The sequence below is a fragment of the Eucyclogobius newberryi genome, unplaced genomic scaffold, assembly GCF_026437365.1.
Source record: "Eucyclogobius newberryi isolate DKJ021-1_F unplaced genomic scaffold, fEucNew1.0.hap1 SCAF_4, whole genome shotgun sequence".
Taxonomy (NCBI): Eukaryota; Metazoa; Chordata; class Actinopteri; order Gobiiformes; family Gobiidae; genus Eucyclogobius; species Eucyclogobius newberryi.
The window spans coordinates 23,698,319-23,722,494 of NW_027316056.1; the positions used below are offsets into that span (position 1 = coordinate 23,698,319).

General features: G+C 39.8%; 1 protein-coding gene across 3 annotated transcripts in view; it reads right to left on the bottom strand.

The window, feature by feature from the left end:
- Positions 1-24,176, bottom strand: part of mast1a (microtubule associated serine/threonine kinase 1a) — a 45,388-nt gene that overhangs the window by 10,286 nt on the left and 10,926 nt on the right. For all 3 annotated transcript variants that reach the window (XM_072464057.1, XM_072464058.1, XM_072464056.1), the window contains 10 exons: positions 10,822-10,907; positions 8,536-8,611; positions 8,080-8,152; positions 6,491-6,648; positions 4,804-4,879; positions 3,292-3,501; positions 3,119-3,220; positions 1,628-1,760; positions 646-713; positions 480-556 (listed from right to left, as the gene is read on the bottom strand). In XM_072464057.1, the coding sequence (XP_072320158.1) occupies positions 480-556; positions 646-713; positions 1,628-1,760; positions 3,119-3,220; positions 3,292-3,501; positions 4,804-4,879; positions 6,491-6,648; positions 8,080-8,152; positions 8,536-8,611; positions 10,822-10,907 (1,059 nt within the window). The remainder of the gene's footprint in view (positions 1-479; positions 557-645; positions 714-1,627; positions 1,761-3,118; positions 3,221-3,291; positions 3,502-4,803; positions 4,880-6,490; positions 6,649-8,079; positions 8,153-8,535; positions 8,612-10,821; positions 10,908-24,176) is intronic.

The window sequence follows — 24,176 nt, forward strand, 5'->3', positions numbered from 1 at the left end:
GTAAACAAAATAAAAACACTCTTATTTATATCAGTTGTATGCATATGAATATGGCCTTAATTGCTTGTGAGTACTGCACATGAATATGACGGTATTGCACATGGTTAATTCAGTATTGCACATGAATATGATGGTATTGCATATGGTTAAATCAGTATTGCACATGAATATGACGGTATTGCACATGGTTAATTCAGTATTGCACATGAATATGATGGTATTGCACATGGTTAATTCAGTATTGCACATGAATATGACGGTATTGCATATGGTTAAATCAGTATTGCACATGAATATGACGGTATTGCACATGGTTAAATCAGTATTGCACGTGTTCAGGGCTAGCAGTGTTTGTTATACAGTCTGACAGCAGCAGCATTTTGCCATTTACTTTTAGAACCCTGACATTTTTTGACCCAGAAGACTCCCGTGACAAGATGGTAGAACAAAGATGGTAGAAAATGGACTTCCTGCTTTACCCATATGCCCCATTGCTGATGAGTTTGATGGTTTGAAAGTCCTCTTCAGACGGAGGCTTGATGGCTCGTGGTTTTCCCTCAAGACAAAAGAATAATTTACATTATTTTAGCATGTTTTAGCGTACGTTGTACATTCTGATCCGTGAGTTAGAGTGAGCGTGTTCACCTCTGTTGAATCGTCCGTCTCAGGAGTGTGCGGTCCTTCACTGTCGTAGCTGTCGAGACTTACAATTTCTGTGGCAAAATGTTAGTGAAGATGTAAGCCCACTGTCACGGTGAAAAGACAAAACAATCTGTGCCAAAACACTAGCCTCCCACGTTGACACATTGAAGCTGGTGAGATTTAACAAAACATGCATTCAGGGTTTGAAAAGGCGAAGAATGAAAACAAAACAATGACAAATCTTCCTATTTATTTCTTTGTCTTTTATTCTCTTCATCCCCCACAATTTACACCAGTTCTGCAGCGGATTTGGCAGACAGTTCTTCTTGCACTTTTGTATTTGACAGCTGCTTCGATACATTGTTTAAAGACAGTGAGGACAGAATAACTGACTGATAATTAGTTACACATGAATTTACGGAGCCATTTTGAAGTTATTAACTCTTTGCTACACAATTGAGCTGCACACAAACGGTGAGTGTAAGTCTCAAAAGAAAATAAATGAAAATGTGGATACTTGTGGGTGTTGTTGTGCTCGCAGCTCCGTGTGTGGGTGTACGGCACATGTATCAGACAGAAGACAAATACTGAGATATTTATTAGTAGTTAGAAAATTGTATATAGAGATTTATTGCTATTGAAACCTTTTTGCTGATGAGCAGCTCCTGATGGATTAGATTGTAGATGTGAATTAGAGCTGGGCCTGAATTTAAGACATGTTGATTAAGGAACGACTGAACAGAGCAAATGGTGCTGCTTTTATGGCCACACACTGACCAACCGCAGAGAGGAGACCATCATGTCAGTTAGAGCTTCATGATTCATTTCTACTAGATCAAAGTGTTGATAAATACAAGCTTCTCAGTGTATTCATTTGATGTTAGCAGCTCTCATAATTGCCATGGCATATCGTTGGCACATAGAGTAATTAACTATAACAATATAAAGTAATGAGGTAATAAAAAGTGAAATTTGCTTGGCTCACCCTCCAGTGGGTCTCTGGTCAGGCCCAGTTGGCTGATGATATATCGGGGGATGTCTTCCTTCATCAGCTGCCCCTCTTTGGCGTGATCCTCCGCTGCCTCCAGCAGATGGTAGAACTCCTCTGGGTTAAACTCCTGAAAGTGTCCAACAACAGTGAATCACTTATAATGCCATTTCATGTAATTAAGTCAATATTATATATATGATTTAGGCCCAGTTATAACACGGTATCAACCATCTACAATAAAATGATCAGCTCACATTCAGTAACTGACAAAATGGGTTAGACCACATTTGCTCTGTAACCAAAATTAGTTGGGTTAAAATAGCTGTTTTGATCCCCAGCACTGGTATGACAGTTGCAACGCTATTTTAAATTGCATTCGTAAAACCATCCCTTTCAGCCATGGAACGGCCTTGTCGAAACATTTTTATTAGAAAGTAGCAACTAAGGATTCCAACATCATTCCCTCCTTCTCTCAAACCTTCCAGGCTGGTGAAGGAAAGAGCTGCTAAAGGTGGGAATGACCCTTTCTGATGTTTGTTCTGCTCCAGGATAATATTCTCACCACTAACAAATTGCGACAGTGTGACATTTCCACCAAATAAGACGATGAGGCTGACTGCAAAACTGTATTTGTGTGTGTTGTCCTCAAAAGGATCTTTCACACAAGCTGCATGACCCCATCGACCTTTCTCCCGGTCGCTGTGGCAACAGAAAGATGAGCTGGGGCCGAAGGAGTTGAATATGTGATGCCATCAATCAGCAGCTAACGCGGGTTTGACTTAGCTTCCATTGTGAGGCTCTGCAGCCAGTTATTCTTCAGTGAAGAGAGTTATGCAGAGTCTGTATTGACAAGCCAAGGACACAGTCGCCCAGTTGATTTGTTATGTTCCTTTGAAAGTCAAAGCAATACATAAAGAATAATAACACTATTTAGTCAGGTTGGAAAATGATTGTGGGCAGATAGGCTCTGCAAGGCTTTAGGGTTCAGAGCCCCTACTCTTCACCCCATTTCACACAGTTTAGTGTGATCCAAAGAAATATAAAAACATATCTGGTGAGCTGCAACATTATACATATGACGCTAAACTGAATGCATTCAATCACATTATCTATCCATTGTACAGTTAATATCTTAGTTAAGTACTTCATTACTTAGTTTAGTTTGATCATTTGATTCAAACATTTACATTTATCTTAGGTGGTCAAATCATTTGGAACATTTCACAAAGTTATTGGGCTTTTTCAATACTACAGCCCTGTTCACACATATTAAAGGACTTGTAATATTGCCTGTTTCAAACTCAAACATAACAGCAAAAACTATTTGTGAACAAGCAAAATCAAGCGGCACAGGGTGTGGGATCAAGCAGGGACAAGGATCCGTACAGTACAGTACAGTGCAGGCTGTAGGAATGTATAGAGACCTCCTACAGAATATACATTCAGTTCATATAAACAGAGCTATTTGGAGATTTAGAAACTCACTAGACACTCCAAGAGTCTGGCTGGTCTGGAAATGATGATAAAAAGCTTTTTCACCAGCTCTGTTACAAAAGTGAGCTCTGACCTCTCGGAGCGCTCATGGGCCTGTGGACACAGAGGCAGGTGGTTAATTAAATCCATGTATCATTCTCCCACAGGTCAGAGGTCAAACTTACATCGTTCAACAGCTTCTCCAGGTTTTCCTGCAGCTCACAGAAGTACACACTGGTGATGAGGCCGTCACGGGACTTGGCCAGACAGTCCCGGGACATCTCTGCAATCTGATGGTGGATGAAGCTGAGGATCCCATCAGCCAAAGGAAGGGTGTTCTCTGGAGAGTAGGTGTTGATGAACTCTGCCAGTCTCTCCTCCATCTGAGCGGTGGCCTGGGGTAAATGGCATAGTAAAAAGGTAGATCATTTAAAAAATATATATTTTTTATAATATATATTTTGAAATGAGAACTGTTCAAGGGAATCATCTAAAAACTATATAAATGTATTACTGATCTTCACAACAATCTTACTAACTATATCAAAATAAATAGGAAAAATACGTCGATAACTGATGAAAAAATAGAAGAATATAGATACACCTCAATAGAGGACAACAAAATGGCATATTTTTTAACAACAATAAGTTGTTGAAGAAAATGTAGCTGTCAAGAAGCTCCTTTTTTGTGTGTGTTTTGCGACATCCCAATAATGAATTATTTTTTAAAACCATGTATATCGGATGTAAAACTCTACCAATAGAAACGATAGATGAATGCCTGTGTGATTTGGTTGCAGCAAAGAAAGGAATAACAAGGAGATGGATGTCAGGGACAGAGCCGACTGTCAAGGACTGAACTGAAATAATGTGAGATAAGCATCGGATAAAATGGAAAGACTAACTTTTGCACTGAATTTAAAAATGGACAAATTTGCAGAGGGCATTGGGACATTATACAGACCACTTGTTTTGCTTCCGTCTTATTGCTTTCTATCTGGTTTATACACACAAATGCAATTCCCCTCCAATATCAATGTTTCCGCTCCTACAATGTTGAATCAAACACATTCTTCTGATTTGGACACACTTTAAATGTTTTATGAGTCTTACATGTGAATCTAAACTCCTTTCCATTTAAATCATCCTCACAAATAAACAGAGCTCATTATGCAGTACTCTTCTGCATCTTCTGATACTGCCTCGAGTACTGCCATTTCTCATTCTGATTTCTGAGTCTGCCAGACGCATGCTTTTACAGATCACTGAACTTAAATGTATAACAAACAGAGTGGTTTCTTTTTCTTTCACTTGACCACACACTAGTCGTCTAAGAGAGGCACTTTTATTGATCTTTTACTGCCGTGTAACTGTAATTTCTCAGAGCTGGAAAACCGCTGTCTACAGTGTATAATCCCTTGAATACAGAGTCAGAAGCCTTCGAATGCATTTGAAGGTGGATAACGTACTATTACTCACTCTCTAAGCAATGACTTTGTTCCTAACGTTGACAATGATAATGAGAAAATCCGTCATCTTTTTAAAGCGAGACTGATCAGGTTTCAGCTCCACACAATAGTAATAATACATTGTGGTGTTACACAATACAAACGGTTAAATGGAAATGTTTGCATACCAAATTAGTTATAGTTGATGTTATTTTTGTGTTTACCTTTTAGCCTTTGTGTGAGACTGACCTTAGGGAAGCGCTCCTTGTAGACATGGTTCATCATCACAATTTCATTGTCATAGCAGGAAGGAGAGCGCCCCGGGCTAAAGAGACACAGACATGGAGGAAAGGGCAGTAATATACCACTGACTGTGAGAATCAAAGGAAGCGCGACAGAGAGGAAACAGAGAACCAGCAACAAACGAGCACAGAAAATAGGCAATTTTGTTCTTTATACTTGAAGGAAGGAATAATTTATAGCGTACATGGTCATTCTGTCTGTATTTTATGCTAATGTACTCAATTGGAGATTCAGCACAGTCTGTTGATCTAATGGATATGGGCCTTTTCTCTTCGTCAAACTGAAAGACGTTTTACACATGTCAAAAACAGGCCCAAAACTGCAGCACCCTGCACTTCCTCTGCTATGTAAGACTCAAAAGGCAGACAGTTTACAAGAAAACGGCATCCTAATGGGATTCCTGTCAACCTTATTTTCCTTCTAGAATGTTTTTCATCTCAATGGCGCTGCAATACTTTTCTGCAGATTTGTCAGAACTTTCTTCTATGGATGTTCTTCAAGGTGACGTGAAGATATTGCTGAGTTACACTGGCACAGCTGAGACTTTATTTAAATTACTATCTGAAATTAACTTAATATGAAGGGCATTTGGTTCATACCTTTTCAACTCCATCATCCTCCCAATTACAATTACATCTTTACACACGGTGACAGAGAAGGCTTTGCCAAAGGCCCAAGAAAATGCTTAGAGCTGGATTCGATCCAACAACCGAGTTATGGGACAACTCCGAATATTCCATCTCTGAAGTGTCTAATTGAGCCTTTTCTTCAACCTGTCACTTTTTTTAAGCACGCTGTATTTTACATCTGATACAAAAAAATGCGAGCGTGAGAACAAATAAGGCATGTCTCTGCAGAGAGCATTTATATTGGAAAAGCACAGGAGCGATGTTATCTAGGCCAGTGGCTGCAAAGAAGCTTCATATGAAAACTGCATACTGATAAGTACTGTCACGTTGTACACAGACTGAGCCGCTGCATCCAGAGGGAAGGCTATATAAAGGACATGCAGTGATCATGGCACAACTGTACACTAGTGCAATCATACAGGGACGCCATTATACAATAACATTACGGAAGAATGATAAATATTTGTCCCCAAGTCTGGCTGCGGTTACTTGACATCGAAAATCAGATTATTATGAATTTTTTGAGTTAAAAGATTATAAAAGAACAAAAACAACTGGTCCCTCTGATTACTCACTTCTTTGCGGTTAGCATGTCATTTGAATAATCTTAAAGATTCAAAAATCAGATCCTAATCAGATTTTGGTGTTCATAATCATAATGTTATCCCATTAACATAAACAAAATCATAGTGCATTTTTATGTTTTATTACATTCAAGGGTGAGCAATATGACAATTTAATATCAAATAGTGAGTTATCATATTCCAATTTGGAGATCGTTTTGTGTATCATGATTCATAGAAAATGATCATCCCCCTATTCACAAACCCAACGTCCATTGGTTTACTTGCTGTGATTCATCTTTTACATTATACTTTTCCCATTGACATGTTTTAGGTCAATCAGCTGAATGTCTAGTGTGCACACGCCCATCTTCTATATTCTTCTATGTAACAACAGCTCAGATACAGAGTATCCAAGAGTACAAGTGTGGCCGATTCTACCTGAGGCTTCGGGATCGCGGTCGGACGTGCGGTGAGCGGCGTCCGTCGTCGTCGGTGATGCTCTCGGTGCTGCCAAAATGCTTGGACAGGAAGTGCAGCTCGTCCATTGTTGGCTGGAAGGGCAACTGGTGCAGCCGCTCCTGTGACGAGCTCGACGACTGCAGAAACACCACAAAGATGAAACGTTGAAAATGATGTGAGAATGTGGTAAGCATAAGGATTAAGGAACTAAGAAATGTGTTACAAACTGAGACAAGAGTTACTAAATTATGGGTAGTAACTGAAACTATATTATAATTTGCTATAAAGGAGTCAAAAATACCTTTTATTTGTTTATTACAAACACTTTTGGCTCATGTACATAATTCACATGATGGTAGATTTGATGAAAGGCTTTTCTCCAGGTTTTGAGGGGCAACAGAATTCAGACAGTTTGTTTAAGGAATTTTGAAGGGGATTACACCATTTTGGAAATTGATAGGAACAACATGGACGAGAGCTGGGGAAAGCCTGATGTCGACAGGTTACTTAGGCTAATTCTGTCCACACTCAGCTAGTGAAATAAGTTCTATTCAACAGTGGAGAATGGATCAATGAGAAGCTTAATGAACCTGAGCTATTTGTGTAATAAAAATCTATTACAAACTCAATCTGAGCTTCTGCAGACAGCACTGTAATGATGCTGTAAATTCACCCAGCCCAGTCAAGAGAATAAATTAGGCACTTCCCAAGAGAGGACAGGAGACTGAGAAAACATCATTAAATATTGTAGGACCAAAACCTGCTACGGTTTCTCTTCTTCCTCATAACCCTTCGCTTCAGAGTGTTTGCGTTACCAAGCCATTAGTGCATTTTTTCTGGCCACTTTTCTTTCTTATCTCAACTGTGTGAAGCAAAAAACCCCAGCACACAATCGAATCTCTAGCTTTCATGTTTTCTCTTCAGTATGCCGGGGTTGTGGTGTTTATGGTGGAACTAAACTAACCCTAAAGTCCAAGAGCAATTGTGTGAAGCGCCTGGGCCAATTAAAGGAGACATATTATGGAAATTGACCATGCATCTTTGAGTAATCCTGTGTTGTCTTGCTTTCGATGGGTCAGTGCTCAGAAGATGTCAGTTTTCACCTACTCCCTTTCCACACTCACGTTTTTGTACATACTTTACATTGCATTTCTAAAACAAATTGATTCTCCAGATCATGCATGTAGAGTTAAAAATGTCAATAAACCCGATTCTATTATTAGGCCGTTTTGAACAATGAACAAAATGTAAAATAATGATCTACGTACATTACAGCTGACTACGAAGCACGCCCAAAAAGTATACTATATGGATCTAGTGTTTGCTGCCGATACAATAATTAAAATAATAATAATAATTACCATGTTGAGGGATTAGTGGTTATTTTTATGTGATTACAGCAGAAGGTTTAGCGTTGCAAATGTGTAACTGTTTCCAAGTAAAACCACCACAGCATGATACATTTCAAAAAGTTGGGAAAAAATAATTAAATCAAAATACATAATCATGATTATTGCTTGATATTTCTGATCTTTTAGTTGGCACGTGGCGTGATCCTGATGTCTTACCGTTGAGCTGGGCGTGTTGGTGCCATATCCTGAGGAGGGCAGAGAGGCCAGGGACCATCTACGACCATCGGCTCTGGAAAAAGACCCAGGAGGAAACATGGTGAAAGTAAAATGTAAAAGTGTTGTTTGATCTATATCCTTTCCAATCTATATCTCAATATTGGTAACTGTTGTCAGAGCGAGGCAGTTTAATCAAGTTCTCCCCCAAAACAGATGTGTAAGTGATGAGACGATGCTTGGGTACCTTCCTCATTTATCTTGCCTTTGTAAACTTGGTGTTTGCACCAGAATATAAACAGCCTTCATATTTATATATATTATATATATTTATATTCTTTGGAGGAGGTGGGCCTCCTGCTGAGTTAGATTTTGTGTGTGTAAAATATTCTACTTTCTCTAGAGTACTTGACACACTCTTGTGATGCTATAGTCGTTTGTTGTTTGAGTGTGCCAAACCTTCTGGAGGAGGCGAAGCAAAAGTGAGCAGGCCCACTGGGTGAGAAGTTTCGCGGGCTGTCCAGGGGACTGCTTCCTGAGAAAGGCAAGGAAAGTTTATTTGTAGAGCACAATTCATACACAGGGCAATTCAAAGTGCTTCACACAAAAGGAAAAAAATGAGGAAAGAAGAGTGCAAATAAAACCCTTTCAGTCGTATGCACAGCTATACAAAATTGTTTTTGGCCTAGTTTTTTTCACAGTAGAAGCCTGTCTCGCATCTTCAGGAAACGCAGATTCCCCATGTTTAATCCTGACTCTGGCACAAGCAGGAGGCCTGTCCATGTTTAGTCCTGACTCTGGCACCAGCAGGAGGCCTGTCCATGTTTAATCCTGACTCTGGCACAAGCAGGAGGCCTGTCCATGTTTAGTCCTGACTCTGGCACCAGCAGGAGGCCGGTCCATGTTTAGTCCTGACTCTGGCACCAGCAGGAGGCCGGTCCATGTTTAGTCCTGACTCTGGACACCAGTAGGAGGCCGGTCCATGTTTAGTCCTGACTCTGGCACCAGCAGGAGGCCGGTCCATGTTTAGTCCTGACTCTGGCACCAGCAGGAGGCCGGTCCATGTTTAGTCCTGACTCTGGCACCAGCAGGAGGCCGGTCCATGTTTAGTCCTGACTCTGGCACCAGCATGAGGCCGGTCCATGTTTAGTCCTGACTCTGGACACCAGCAAGAGGCCGGTCCATGGTTAGTCCTGACTCTGGCACCAGCAGGAGGCCGGTCCATGTTTAGTCTTGACTCTGGACACCAGCAGGAGGCTGGTCCATGGTTAGTCCTGACTCTGGCACCAGCAGGAGGCCGGTCCATGTTTAGTCCTGACTCTGGCACCAGCAGGAGGCCGGTCCATGTTTAGTCCTGACTCTGGCACCAGCAGGAGGCCGGTCCATGTTTAGTCCTGACTCTGGCACCAGCAGGAGGCTGGTCCATATTTAGTCTTGACTCTGGCACCAGCAGGAGGCCGGTCCATGTTTAGTCCTGACTCTGGCACCAGCAGGAGGCCGGTCCATGTTTAGTCCTGACTCTGGGCACCAGCAGGAGGCCGGTCCATGTTTAGTCCTGACGAGACTGTTCTTTGGTGCTAGGCCATGGAGAGACTTGTGCACAAGCAGAGCTGCTTTAAAGTCTATTCTCTGAGCCACAGGAGTCAGTGCAGAGACCTGAGAACAGGACTAATGTGATGGTACTTCCTGGTTCTAGTCAGGACCCGAGCAGCAGCGTTCTGGATGTTCTGCAGCTGTTTTACAGCTCGTTTGGAGAGGCCAGTGAACAGGCCAGAGTAGTAATCTAACTTACTGGTCTCTCAAACTCTGGTTGAGAAACAATATCTTTGATTTTGGCATTGTTTTTTAGAGGGTATAAAGCTGCTGATGTTATTGATTTGATGTGGCGGTTGAAGTTCAAATCTGAGTCCATTATTACCCCCAGATTTCTAACTTGGTTTGTAGGTTTTAGAGCGAGACTCTGGAGGTGACTGCTAACACTTTCTCTTTGTTTCTGTGGGACAAAAACAATGATTTCAGTTCAGCTGGACAAAGTTGTTTCGCATCCACACACTGATATATTAGATGCAGTGACAGAGTGAATCACCTGGTCCATATTCACCTGCCGTCAGTGAAACATAGATCTGAGTGTCGTCTGCATAATTGTGATATATGACATATTTTCGCTGCATATTAACTGACCTAACGGCAGCATGTAGAGGTTGAACAGAGGGGGCCCCAGAATTGACCCTTGGGGCACCCCTCAGGTCAATTTCAACAAAATACTTCCTGTCTTCCAGATAGGCCTTTAAAAAAATTAGGGCGGTGCCAGGGATGCCCACCAAGTCCTTTAGTCTTTGTAAGAGGATCCCATGATCGACAGTGTCAAAAGCAGCACTCAGATCTCAGATTAAGACTGAGGCTTTGCCCGTGTCAGTGTTCATTCGGATGACATTTGTCACCTTGATAAGAGCAGTGTCAGTGCTGTGATGAGACAAATCATCAAATGAGTTGTTCATTAAGATGAAGTTAGCAAGCTGTTGGTAAACAACCTTTTTGAGGACTTTGCCCAAACATGGCAGATTAGAGATGGGCTGGTAATTGCTCAGTACTGCCACACAGAAGAAAGGACAAGAAGAAATATAAAATTTAGTTTGGGACATTTAAGAATACAAAACCCAAATGGCTGTTGATTTGGAAATTTAAAAAAAGAAAAAGCAGCTATAGCAATATACTGTATGAGACACACAAAGCAGCAGAACTCACCGATGTGTCCCGGCAGTGGAGAGTGCGGCCGAGGCAGAGTCGGGGACGTACTCAGGATGAGGCTTTTTCGGTTACTGGTCCTGCAACTGGAAAATGAAACAAAATACAAAGAACGGTCAATATTTATCACTGTTACATCTACCTTCATCAGTAAACTGTCTGTATCACTGACCCCAAGTTCAAGTTAATGGAAGCACTGTATGTTTTGTACTGTGTGGACCTGTTTGTGCTCTTGTCTTTTATTGTTGAGAACAGTTTGTCTTTATGTGCATATGTGTGTCATTATACTGGGCTTTATTGTCACTGAGCAATCCACAAGGAACAACGAAAACACAACACAATTTTTAATTTCCTCCAGTTCCTGTCTCATATAATGGCAAACACAATGAACGGGAAAGGTAAACACAATGAAAATATACCAGTCTATAATGGCTTCTCCCAACACTGGGACTGGGACAAGAATATAGCACAACAAAACACGGCCTTACAGTTTACTGAGACATTTAGCCCTTCCCTGTGAATAGAGTGCACTATGATATGGTGTAACTAAACAGTCAACAGAATTCTTGCAAAACATGTGACTTTGTAGTCCTCCATTGTGAAGTACGTATATTTTTGAATTCTTCATCCGTCAAAACAAAATGACCCTCTTTTTCCCATTTGAATTTAATCTATTTAGTAGCTTGGCTGTGCAGATTATTAATGCATTTATGTACTAGATATTATTCCCCTTGGAAGTTTGAATTTATATGCCTTATAATAACTTCTTATTTGTAAATATCTATGAAAGTCAAAGACAAAGAATTCGGTCAACATATCAAAGCTTCTAATTTGATTTTCTTGAACAATCTGGTAAAAAAATAAAAAGTTGCACCTTTTGTTATTAGGATCGTAAATCTCAGGTGTCGGTGCTATTTGGCACAAAACTTTGATCATGCACACCAGGTTTGGATTTGAACATCTTTGTTTGTATGCTTCGATTTATAGTAGTTCTTTCCAGGTCATAAGCACAGATTTTACCCAGGGATTCTCCACTTCCTCCAGATGACTCCGCGGTTTGTCATTAAAGCTTGTACAAGGACATTACACTCAATATTCAGCGGATTTTGAGCTGAAATTAAGTAATTTTTCAGACCATTTAAGGCCCCAACTTCCTTTTTTCTTGCTGTAGGGTTTTGAATTGGATACGAGGTTTTTTTACCTTGCCATAAAAATCTAGAGATTGTTTTATTCCACGTATCAAACAGCCGGTTCGGGTGGAAATTGGGTGACTCATTTTAATAGTTTCAATAGTTTGGCTTGGACTGAAATATGGAATACGGTAACATTCTTCATGGTCTTTCTTTATGGAGGAAAAAAGGAAGGTATAGTTTTTTTCTAAAATTGTTGACGGAGAACCACACATTTGAGGGATTCCGTTTGCCATTTAAATGAATAGGTCTTTCTAAAAGTCACAGGGGAGGTGCTAGAAAGAAAGAAAGTTTTTGTTTTTTGAATATTCAATTTGCATCCAGACGTAGCACCAATATTATGAAGGAAAAACATCACAAGATCCCAGTTTGTGCCCTGATACTCCACTACAGCACTACACAGGCCTTAATGACACCAAGACTGACAAAAATTCAACAAGACCATATAAAAAAATTTCAAAGTCTGTTCAACTCTAGTGTCTGTCGGTCCAGATTTAGCAGAACAAAACCATCCGACTGTGGCAGTTTCCTGCACATTGTCCATCTGCATCTGTGCGCGAAGGACATGTGAAATCGTATAACAGGCACACAGAGAAACGAGGACACGGCGCATATTTGATGAACAAGCTCTGATATCCCTCTCCCTGATCTATATTTCTGTCTTTTCTTCCTCCCACATCCTGCCATCCTGTTCTTGTGTTTTCATGCCAGTCACTACCAGTTGTCTCTTGCTTGCACTGTGAGAAATCAAACCTCTCAATAGATTTATTCGGTGACAGTGCAAGCACCAGCTGAAGAGAAGCTTGTACTCAACCCTGGAGAACAGAGGAGGAACTTATTGAAATATTTAAGAGAAACGCATTAAGCTTTGGCTGGTGGCGCCGGAGCAGAAGTCTTTTACGTCGAGTTCCAGGAGATGAGAAGAAGAGGGGGAGGGTGCTAAACTTGTATGTGAAAAGTACAGATGGATAATTCCTTTGATTCCTATGCCTCCATACAGTGTTGTGTCTTATCAGGATTAGTGTAGAAAGGCAGAAATATCTGTTTCTCCTAGCCGCATGCACCTCACTCTCTCTGGCTTATTATTAGCTCTTGATTCATGATTCATCACAATCTGAGGATGGATCTGAGTCATTACCTGATGCTGAGATATTTAGACCGGCATCATAAAATTGCACATGCTTTTACGCAGCATTTTTAAGTAAGATTCTACTACGAGGCATTTTTAGCGAGTGAGTGAATCAATAAATAGCGTTCTCATTCAATAATGTGTAACTGTCACTGTTTTTGAAAGAAATAGTCAAAATAGAAAACCATGAATGTTGGACCTCATCATTTTTGAGATTGACTTCACAAGCTTGTCATATTGATCTTACGACTTAAAAGTCCTTTCAACTCACACACATTTTTGTAGTGAAATAATGACACACTTTCTGAGTCTATTGTGTACAAATTATAACTTTTGTTTGTTTATACTGAGAAAGAACTCGGTAACTCGATAGGCCCTGAAATTACAGTGATATGAATCATAAACCAGGTCAACAAATCAGTAATCAGACAATTAAACAGCAAAATCTATCAAAGAATTCTGACCTGTCTCAGACCAGTTTCAAACCACGAGTTTAAACAACATTAAACTAGAATGTTCTAGAAAGTATGATGAATGTGCATAATATATTTTGTCTTGTATTGCAATTACCATTTTAGGTTTATGCATAAAAGCTGGATCTAAATGTACATGTTTAAAGTGGAAAATAGAGGCCCCAATGTTCTAGTATTAAAAGTATAAGGGAGCAATAGTTCTAGTAAATTCAGTTATTTATCCGTAACCTTTAATCCTCAAGTTATAATTTAGTTTATTTTACATTACACAACTGACAATTATATAGTAGACACACTTTGATTTGAATATCTTCTTCTACGTAAAGTATTACGTCGACTCATTCATTTCAGAACATACAGTCCTCAAGCTATTCACTCTCTGGTTCACAGCATTGGATACACCACTAAAAGACTGACAAACTGAAATAGAGAAAGACAATCTGATTTCTCCATAAAAGCAGAAGTCTCCAGCATCCACAGTCCTTTATGACACTTTTATCTTAAATGCATGATGCAGCACAGAAGCATTTAAAGGGGAGTGCCCTCTATAATCCAGCAGCCAGCCACAAGTGTTTATCGTGAGGAAAAGGTCACTTTGGCGTTGTGTTACTTGTGTATCTCTGAGAGACAATGGGGAGAAAAGATGAGAGGCTGGAACGATACGCAACAACAATACCTTTTTTACTGTACATTGACAAGAAGTGCATCCTCGTTAAAAGAATGAAGACTGCACTACAGAGTAAACAAAAAAAAAGCTCATATATTTGGACAATTGCGATGATAGAGCTATTACATTTTGAAGACATCCTGTGGTAACTATAAATGTGTTTTTATCAGCACTTCTGGATAAATTATGTTTTATGCACTAGACAGCGGCCTCAAACACTCTCAAAGATGTTTTAGTATGCACACTCACACAATTTAATAATAGTAAATTGCATATCTTGTGGTAGCGTGGTCCTTGCTAATGAACAAAGACATGGTTGAGAATGCTGTAGTTTAGTTTTACGAGAGGTGTGTAACAAAGTTTTGTCCTGATCACAATCTTCCGTGTTTGTATCCTTCCTCTGCTTTATTGGCGGTTACTTTGGAAGTTTTTATGATGTTTTACAGTTACAATATTGTAGTGTAGCAGTTGTCATGTGTTTTGGTGTCTGTCTGTAGAGCAGACATCGTTTTGAGTCACAAATAATTTGGGCTGTTTTATGCCCAGTTTTCCACAGAACAACTGAGCACCAGTCGTAACAGAAATGCTCCTAGGGCCGAGCGGGGCCACAAGCACAGAGCCGAGTAGAGTAGAGCCGAGGAGGTGCTAATGGAAAAAGGGCAAAAGTCATTTTCTTTCGCAGGAAGAGATTGTGCTTCTCTGCTGTATTCTGAGTGAAAGCTAATTTAAGAACAGATTCAAATTAAATCTGTCTTGTTCTCACACTGACCACAAATCCCTTCCACATCATTAGCGGCAGCAGCGGAGGCCGTCAGTGAAAGTACAGGACAGGCGTTATAGGGGACTGCAGCAGCGTAAGCACCCCATGTTGTAGAATCACTTGACTGCCAAAGAGAATCGGAAATGACACAAAAGACTGTATGTAGAATCTGTTGACCGTAAATCCAACATAAAACTATGATCACCGTCCTCAATAGACACAATTTACCACATATACCCACATGTATGTCCATATATCATGATCAAATATTTTGGGAAATACATTTTTCAATATATCTACCATCTCTATTTGCATTTAAAACAATGATTCAAAAGTTTTCAGTTAAATAATTCAAGCTCTTTTTGATGGTGGCATCTGGATTTCTTTTATGCATAAATTAACTGTGAACAAAGACCGGCAGCTCTAATGAAAGAGAGACTCATTCTTTTTAAATATTCAAGCCCATTCATGTCCAATTATCGAAATTAGGAACGCAGCACAGACAGATTCTCTCGGTCTCTACCAAAACGACCAAGAAAACATTAGAAAACAGCAGGGGTGAAACAAGCAGCACACCAAGACCAATGTACACTGTTCCCATGGAAACACATTGAGTCACATTTTACGAGAGAGCAAACAGGGGCATCTCCAGAAGTGTGTTTTTTATTTCATCCTTTCACGGAGGAGAAAACAAATCCTTGAGTTAAAGCAAAACAAAGAATGAGAGACGCTATTTGCAGCCTACACAAATATGAGGCGCCTGCTGTGAGGCCGACACATGCAATCCTCAAGAAATTCACTCTATGCAGTACCTTCCACTGTGACGGTAAAGGATCTAGTTTGTAAACAGTATAGAGAGGATAGAGCAGTGGCGTGCGGTCAGGGCAATCAAGGCAAGCCGTGATTGACCAATAAAATCTAAAATTACCATGTGTCACAACTATATTTAAATTGGTCAGAATGTATTCAAATGAGCCTGTTTTCCCCTCACTTCAGCTCCGGAAGTTACAGTGTTTTTAGAAGCTACAGGCCGCCCGGCATTACTGCTTCTTAACCCGCAGCTGCTCAGTCTGTGGCCGTGTTCAGAGGCCCGTTCATGCTCTCTAACATGAGCTTTTACAACCTGAGTGGACAACAGCTTCATTTAAAGGTCTGCACATGCTCTGAGGACAACACAGCCTCAAACCACACTGAATAAACATGTGTCTTTGATGTTTGCAGGTTTTGTCCTAACTGCACATGTGCAGAGGAGAAGTGAAGCAACAACGGTCTTTAGAAATTGAAGTAGCTTAACAACATAGAACGCTAATCCTTACAGAGAACGTGTAATGAATTGATCGGTAACTAAATTAAGCCGATTTAGTCGATTCAGCATCATTTACAAATATATGAGTTTAGTATGTGCGCCCTTCATGTGGGAGACTGGGGTTATTTATTTGTTCTCTCTCTTCCATCTTTGTGTGCAAATGTTATCCACAAAATATTGATGACCTCCCATAAAAGTCACCACATGCTACTACTATACAGCTATATAAGAATATCAGTTAAAATTAGGCTAAAAACTAAACATTCATTCAACAGCATTTTGATGTTAGAGTGATAATGTATTTACCATTTGTGACCCAGCAGCTTATCAGGTTATTCCCTGGACAATTAGAAATTAGACTTGTTAATACCGTAACATTTATTAGTCTTTAAGAAGAGAAAACCTTTGTTTGGAGACAGTTTGTTGAAACAGCCCACAGTGCAGCATGAAGCTTTCGTCCTCAAGATGGCAGTAACAACAAATGTGTGACGTCATTTGAGACCCATGAATTGTTGCTGGTATATCAAACAATAAACATGCAACTACTCACTGTTGGCCAATACTTTGGTCTGGCTTTCTCTTTCAGCCCAGTGGTGGTAAGATGACAATAGAATGGCCCCAATTTATGCCATTTCAATTCAATTTATTTTTGTAATGCCCAAAATCACAACAACGGTTGCCTTTCACAATCTCACAATCGTCACATTGCAGAGACTATTCCTCAACAGGCCAGTCGTGTGTGGCAGGAGGCTGTCATTCAAACATATTGAGATTCATGAGGGTGAGTGGGCCATGCTGCCGTTGGGTTGGCCACAGTCGATGGTCACCACTGATGAGGAGCCAGTGTCACTGAGAAGCTTGTTACAAATGTGACAGAGAGAAGAGAAGATGTGTGCGAGCGTGTCGAACATGTTGAACACAGACTGTCGAAAGGTGCTGAAATTGTTGTCTGCAAAGAACAACAGGCAGAGTCGAGGCAGAAAGGACCAGGAAGAGCAATGGCAATTTACCAATGATCATGATGAATATGAGGAATGAGTTTCAAAACAAACTTGAAGAATGTCTTTTTTCAACTGAAGACCCCCAAGTTTGCTTAGTCGACTAAAAGGGGCATGACATGGTGCTGGCAAAAGCTACAGGAGATCACACAATTACAAATACACAAAAAACTACACTATTTAGTAGTATCTGTAAAATGGCAGATTCAACTCACCCAAATCTCAAGAGACTTCATGCCTTCTCCTTTCTGCTGTTGTGAATATAAATGTTTTCAGAGACAGTAACAAACTTTCAATAAGTGTAAAATTAAATCAGTTATCTTACCTATCCCACACTTTAACTCTAAAATCTGTATCTATGCACTGCACCAAAATCTCCCAAAAAATCCATCTTTCTCACAAGCTTCAGACAGGAGAAAGGAATAACTTGATCATATTATTTACTATTATTTGATTTCCATAATAATTGGTTTATCTGGTTTAACTGTCACAAAGCGAACACTAGTATGTCAGTAGCTCTGGGACATACGGCAATAAAAATCTAATTGTGATTTGATTCCTGTGAGGAGTTATTTTGGTAAAATCGTCAAATTATGGTTCAGTAATTCAGTGATTAATGCAGCTCTGTAATAAAACACAGACCATTTATTCCACAAACTACTCATATCGGTCCGCCCTACAATTAAGCTGTGAGTCAGTGATGTGAGAAGTCTCAAAAGAAGCAAGTATAAGGAGTATTACTAACCCCAATTGTAATTACATTGAAATTATGATAAAAGCTCTAAATAAATCATGTTTTTTTTTACTTTTTAGCATCATTCTAAGCAGCATAGGATTCGCAAAAGGGAGCTAGAGTAATGAACCCAGGGTTGTCATTGGCTGCGATGCCTGTTACCCCTACGTGGAAAGGTCAAAGGTTAACTCTGTGGTAATGACTCGTGCAGACGCTTTGACGAGCAATTATCCTCTGTGCAGCTGCTCGGGCACTTGGCCACGTCTCCTGCAAACACTTTACAAAACAAGCACATCTGTCATGAAAAGCAACAAGCAACCGAAGGGCCCCAATAAATATCAACAACCTGCAGCAGTGAGTCATAAAGTTGACGGTTAAGTGTCCATATGACAATCAGCGGACGTATGGACAACTGTCAAAGCAACAAATAGAAATGTATTCAAAACGTATCACTACTGGCTACTAAACCGAAAGAATTGTTGAATATTTTGTGCAGTAAAAAGATGTTTAGATGTTTTAAGATGTAACATGCTACTACTTTGACTTGAAACTAAATCAAAAATCAAATACCATCTAATGAGAAAAAACGCTCTGCATAAGTTTATCAAACACTTCGATCATCTATATAGAGTGAGTGTATAAATCAAGGTCAAGGACTGGGCCTGACCCGTGTTAAGAGAGCATTTAACTCCATTAAGTGTCTTTGGCCTTTTGTAATTGTTTCCTAATGACTGCGCACAGATGGGCATTTCTCTCCTGATGCAAGTTTAGAGCCCAAAGAAAGGCGCTTTGCAAAAAACAGATGCAAATCCTCAACTTATGGACAAGAAGCGTTTTTAATGAAAGCATGTAAATCAAAAAGCATGTGAATCAGGTCTTTAAAGGGGAATTATATCTTAAGTAAGTAAATGCATTAATGACTTGGACAGCCAATCTAATATGTTCAAATTAAATTGTAAAAAGACCGTCATTTTGTTCTGACAGACGAGGAGTGGGAAAATGTATGTACTTCACAATGGAGGACCACAAAGTCCCGTGTTTGGAGGGAATAGTGTTGGAAGCCATCACCAGAAAATAGATGACACAAACTGAACTGATGATTGAGGGCAGGACCGATATTACAACAGACAAACACACAATGGAAAAGAAAATCACATCTGGACTCAATTTGAAAATGGACAAATTCACAAAACAATTGACAAAATGTGACTTTTATTTTGGATCTAATATGCTTTAACTCTTCTATTCTTTGGATGCCACCCCCTTATTTTCTTATTTATTGTGTTCTGTTTATTTGTTTTAGTTTTGTTGTTTATGTTCTAAAAAATAAAATAAAAAATGAGTCTGTCTTACACTGTCTCACAATATCCCACACATTGAACATAATATATTCATGATATAATATAATATATAATACAGCCCTAAGTCCGATACAGGTTTTGTTCAGCTGATTTGTCTTGCTGTTGGGGCCGATAACAGATATTTGCAGATAGATTTGTGGTCCTTTAAAAAAGAAAAAAGATCTCAATTAACGTATTGCCTTACCATATATATTGTAATTATTGAATTATAATCATGTAAAAACACACTTCTTCAGCTTCATTGCTGATTCTGTTTCTATTAGAAATGGACAGAATCTGTAGAAAAACTGTTGACCCAATATATTTCAATTTTATTTTTTCATTTATTTGTATTTATTTAAGGGACATGTTACAAAATGCCCCAGGGAGATGCTAGTACCAGATTGTAGCTTTGGAAGTCAATTTCCATCTTTAGTCCTTAAAAGGAAAGGGAGCCAACACATGTGTTACTTCAATGTTTTGTGCCGTAGGAGCAGAACAGTCTATTCTATTTGCCTTAGTGGGAGCAGAGTGACAGGTATGAGTCCATGTGATTGGATGAACTCTGAAAGACAGTGCTAACTAAGTATCAGTGGTGCACTCCTCTGGTCTGAGTGCTGACTCATGGGGCACATGGGACACCAGACCTGCCTGATGGCGACTCCATTGATCTGTCTGGGCAGACTTCCTGACAAGTGACAGGTCTGCCTCTGCTCGGCTTCCTTTGGGACGTTCTAAAGGTGAGTGCATGTTTACAACTTGAGGAAGGGAAAGGAAATGAAAGGGATGACATAATGGTTCTATAAATTGTTTTTGGAACCAACAGCTTAGTGCTTCCTATGAGGCTGTTATGACTGCAGAGGCATCAAGACCTTTTCTGGGATCCAGATAGAGCCTAAATTTGGGAAAGTGACCAAATGAAGCCATGTGGGCAGATTTATCAAGTGTAAAGCATTTGGACAGAGATGGAGAGGATGGATGAGTGATGCTGACAGGCGGCAGATGGACTTCCAAAAGGAGAACTTAATGAGAAAAGCAAGAGCAGTGCAAAGAACAGAGAAGTCCGATGTTGTAACGAGCAGGATAACAACATGCAGCAGGACTGTGAGTGAGGGGTACAACTGGGGTTAGTCACATGACACTGTTGTTGCTAAGCAATCCAACACAGACTAGAGAGACATAAATAGAGGTGTTTGCAGTTATTCCCCATGAAAGGAGCCTGGCAGAGAAGAAATGATGACAACGCAGAGGAGATAAAAAGAATACAATGTGAAGAGGAGAGATGAAATAACATAACATAAAAATGCCAGGACAATAATACAGCAGGAAATCAAGTGGCTGAATGTTTTCAGTCAGCAAAATAACAAAATTATAATAGACTAAATATCATTTATCTAAAGGGGAAACCTTTACTTGCCCTTTTAAAAATGAAAAGTAAAAATATAAAAAAAGTTTGCAAGTAAAAACTGAAGTCCAATGCTTTTTTTACGTGCTGCTGGTAAACTATATAAAAAGTATTTTCTAAATAATACAACCCTGTTTTTAAGATGCTCCTCTGTCTATTAGGGCTGCACATGATATAGCAAATATTGCAGTATTGTAAACAAACTACAGGTAAATAAATGATAATAACACCAAACACCTCCATCTGACTGTACAACTGAGATAATAAGTAGACTTGTCGATAGAACAATCGTTAGTAGCTGCCCTGTAGTCAAAATGCATATTCAAATATTGTAATATTCATAACAGCCCTAGGCCATATCACAATAATATAATGCTGCCGTACCATCTATGAACAATATATCATTCTCAAGCAGGACATGGAGCAGCCAGCAGCACAATCAAAACTGAGGCATCTTTTCCGGTGCCTGTCTGAGCTGAGGGTGTTGATGTCCTCTAAAGGCGTGAAAGTGGACCCTCAGGCCGGTGATGCAGCAGGAAAAGGTGGCACAGGCCGATCTGGATGCATTTCCTGTCTTCACCAGCTGCACGAGTTTGTACGCAGTCTACACTTACAAACATCACCGTGATCGCGACAATGACCTTCCCGTCGTGGAGCTATCATAAACAGCACTTGCTCATACTCATCAGCATTAGCCCAGTGTCTTGCTGCATGACTAATAGACATTAAAACGTAATGGATGTAGACCTCACGGCACTCCTTTTACACTGACGAGCAACCGTAGGAAGTAGGACCAGCTGCTTAAAGGCATTACATTAAATGTGCTAAAGAAAGCCTGACAGTGAAGTAAAACTGAAGATTATACACAATCTAGTTATTTACAATAGGGCTTATTTTAGTAGTCGACGAGTCAAACAATTATTTCCATTGTATACTGAGATTTTCATATACATTTAAACCCAAATATGATGACTGAAAACCTGTAGGTAGAGATTTTTTACAAATAAAATGTATTATTGATTACAATCTGAAATATTCTTTTTTGTAATAATGATTCCACTCTCCGTCTTAAAAAAGTGAGTTATAAAACGCTCTTTTCATATGTATCGGAGTCTCTATAGTCCATACTTTTACAATTATCGAAATAAGACAATGGTTATATTTATAGTGCACATCTGTGTGTCTATGTCTCTGTGACCCGGTGACGAGCTGGCCCCTGTGAACCCCACCAAAGGCCCAAAGTCACTGGGATAGGCTGCAGTCACCCGCAACCCAAAAGGGAACAAGCGGCAGAAAAACAACAGAATTGTATTTACAATTGACTAGTTACAAATTGCTGATAAGTCGTTGCAGCTCAAACTTACAAATCAATGACTTGAGAGACTTTGTTTTCCTCAAACTTAAATATTCCTACTAAAATATTCTACTTCCTACCACATGCGTTAAGCTTTATTAATCATCATTTTGCAATTATTATTTCATTTGCCCCTATTTGATCACAACAGATTTCAGAGCAGCTTAATTCAATACAGCAGTTTGTCAGACACGCTGCCATATAGAGTACATTATTCATTTCAATAAACAATCTGTATGCTGCCTCAAATTGGCTGTGATTAGATTAATAATGATCGGATTCATTAAAGGTATTGGCAGCATTCCTGTCACATGCTCACGAAACACAACATACTCAATAGATGTAACAAGAAAAAAACACGTCAAAGGGCAATATTTAAATGCAGGTAGTTAAAGGTGGAATGGACAATTTTTTTAGCAAATTTGTTATCATACTTCCTCGTGGCGTGGATAAATCATTTGTCCTGCCACGTATCAATCATAAAACGCACCTATCGTTCACCTGCAGCCGCGTGCGGTTCGTCCCCACGTTTTCGCGTGCCTAAGCGCATGGATCTATCATAATATAGTTCCCTCAGTGTACGGGGCAAAATGAAGACGGAGAAAGACAGTTCGAGCTGACGCAGAAGTGGACAGAAATCTACGGGAGACGAGAAATATGATGCGCTCCGTTGCGCTAATAAACAAACGCACGTGTGTGTTGTATCAGTCCGCACGGGGGAGTGCGCATGTGCACTTCCGCCTGCGTGCTCAAATCGCCGAAAAATCGTCCATTGCACCTTTAATATGAGGGATATAATGTTATGGACATCAGAGAGAAACTACCAACAGTCTTTGTGGGCCCAGCCTGAAAAGCAGTCAGTGGCAGATGGTGCTGCCGTGGTACAAACAACAGGAGAGGAGCGGTCTATACTGTACCTCGTTACACAGGTCTGTTATGACACACATCGTTGAGCAATGAAGCAGCAGAAATACACACTACAGTGACTAACAGCTGGACCTGGACAAGAAAGCGTTGGTTATGGCCATCTGGAGCTGAAATGGTAAATACAATACGACACAGATGATACAGTAGGTCTTTTTAAAGCGGCACTGGTGATATTAGTAAGATTTCCCAATGAATATGGGGATAGTGTAAAATATAACACAAATATAATTAATATGGACTTACTACTACATTATAACACGGCAACCAATGTTAATACCGGTACCATTACAAATATGAAAACTATAAGTGAACTTTACTCTAAATCAAGTTTGGAAAGATGACTACGTTACTTTGGCACATTCTTATACAAATACACTGCAGCTCAAGATGTAGACATAAAATAAGCTTCTACCTCAAAGCAAAAGGCCTCTGGGACATGTCGACTACCCTTAAATGTTGTTTTCACTTTTTGGGAGGCGCTGATAGCAAACAGCTGCAGAGTCGTCTTTTAAGTGCACAGATGAAGTCGACTTGTGGGACTGGCACAAACAGGTGTGAAGCCAAAGAGCGCGTCTTAACTCTGCTTTTCATCCAAGCCCACTCCTCCTGCCTCTAGCACTGATGCTCTGTTTGTCTTGTGCCGCACATTTTATCTCCTCCCTATTATTTCTTACTACTTTTAGCACAGTCTGTTTGGCAGTAAGTGCAATGTAGTAGCAGTTTTAATTGCCCAGTATAATAAGAGCACATCCAGGACACAATCACACAGACGAACCAAAGAGTCATTCAAATAGAATAGTGGAGTACATGCTTTAACATTCTCTTAGATTTAGCAAACATTACTTTTGCAGACGCTTTTGTAACAAGCATTAAATCATTTATTGATAGCAAAGAACAATCAAGCTTTTTCACAAGTACTTTCTTGTACCCTAGCGTTGGGATTTCACATTGAAACAAATTCATAATATGTGTGGAAGTAAAGTAAAGCAAGTAAATGTAATTCAAGACGTTACGTGGTCAGGCTTTAGTTATGTCATTAAGAGTATTTTAAAACACAGTATCTTACAGTGCCA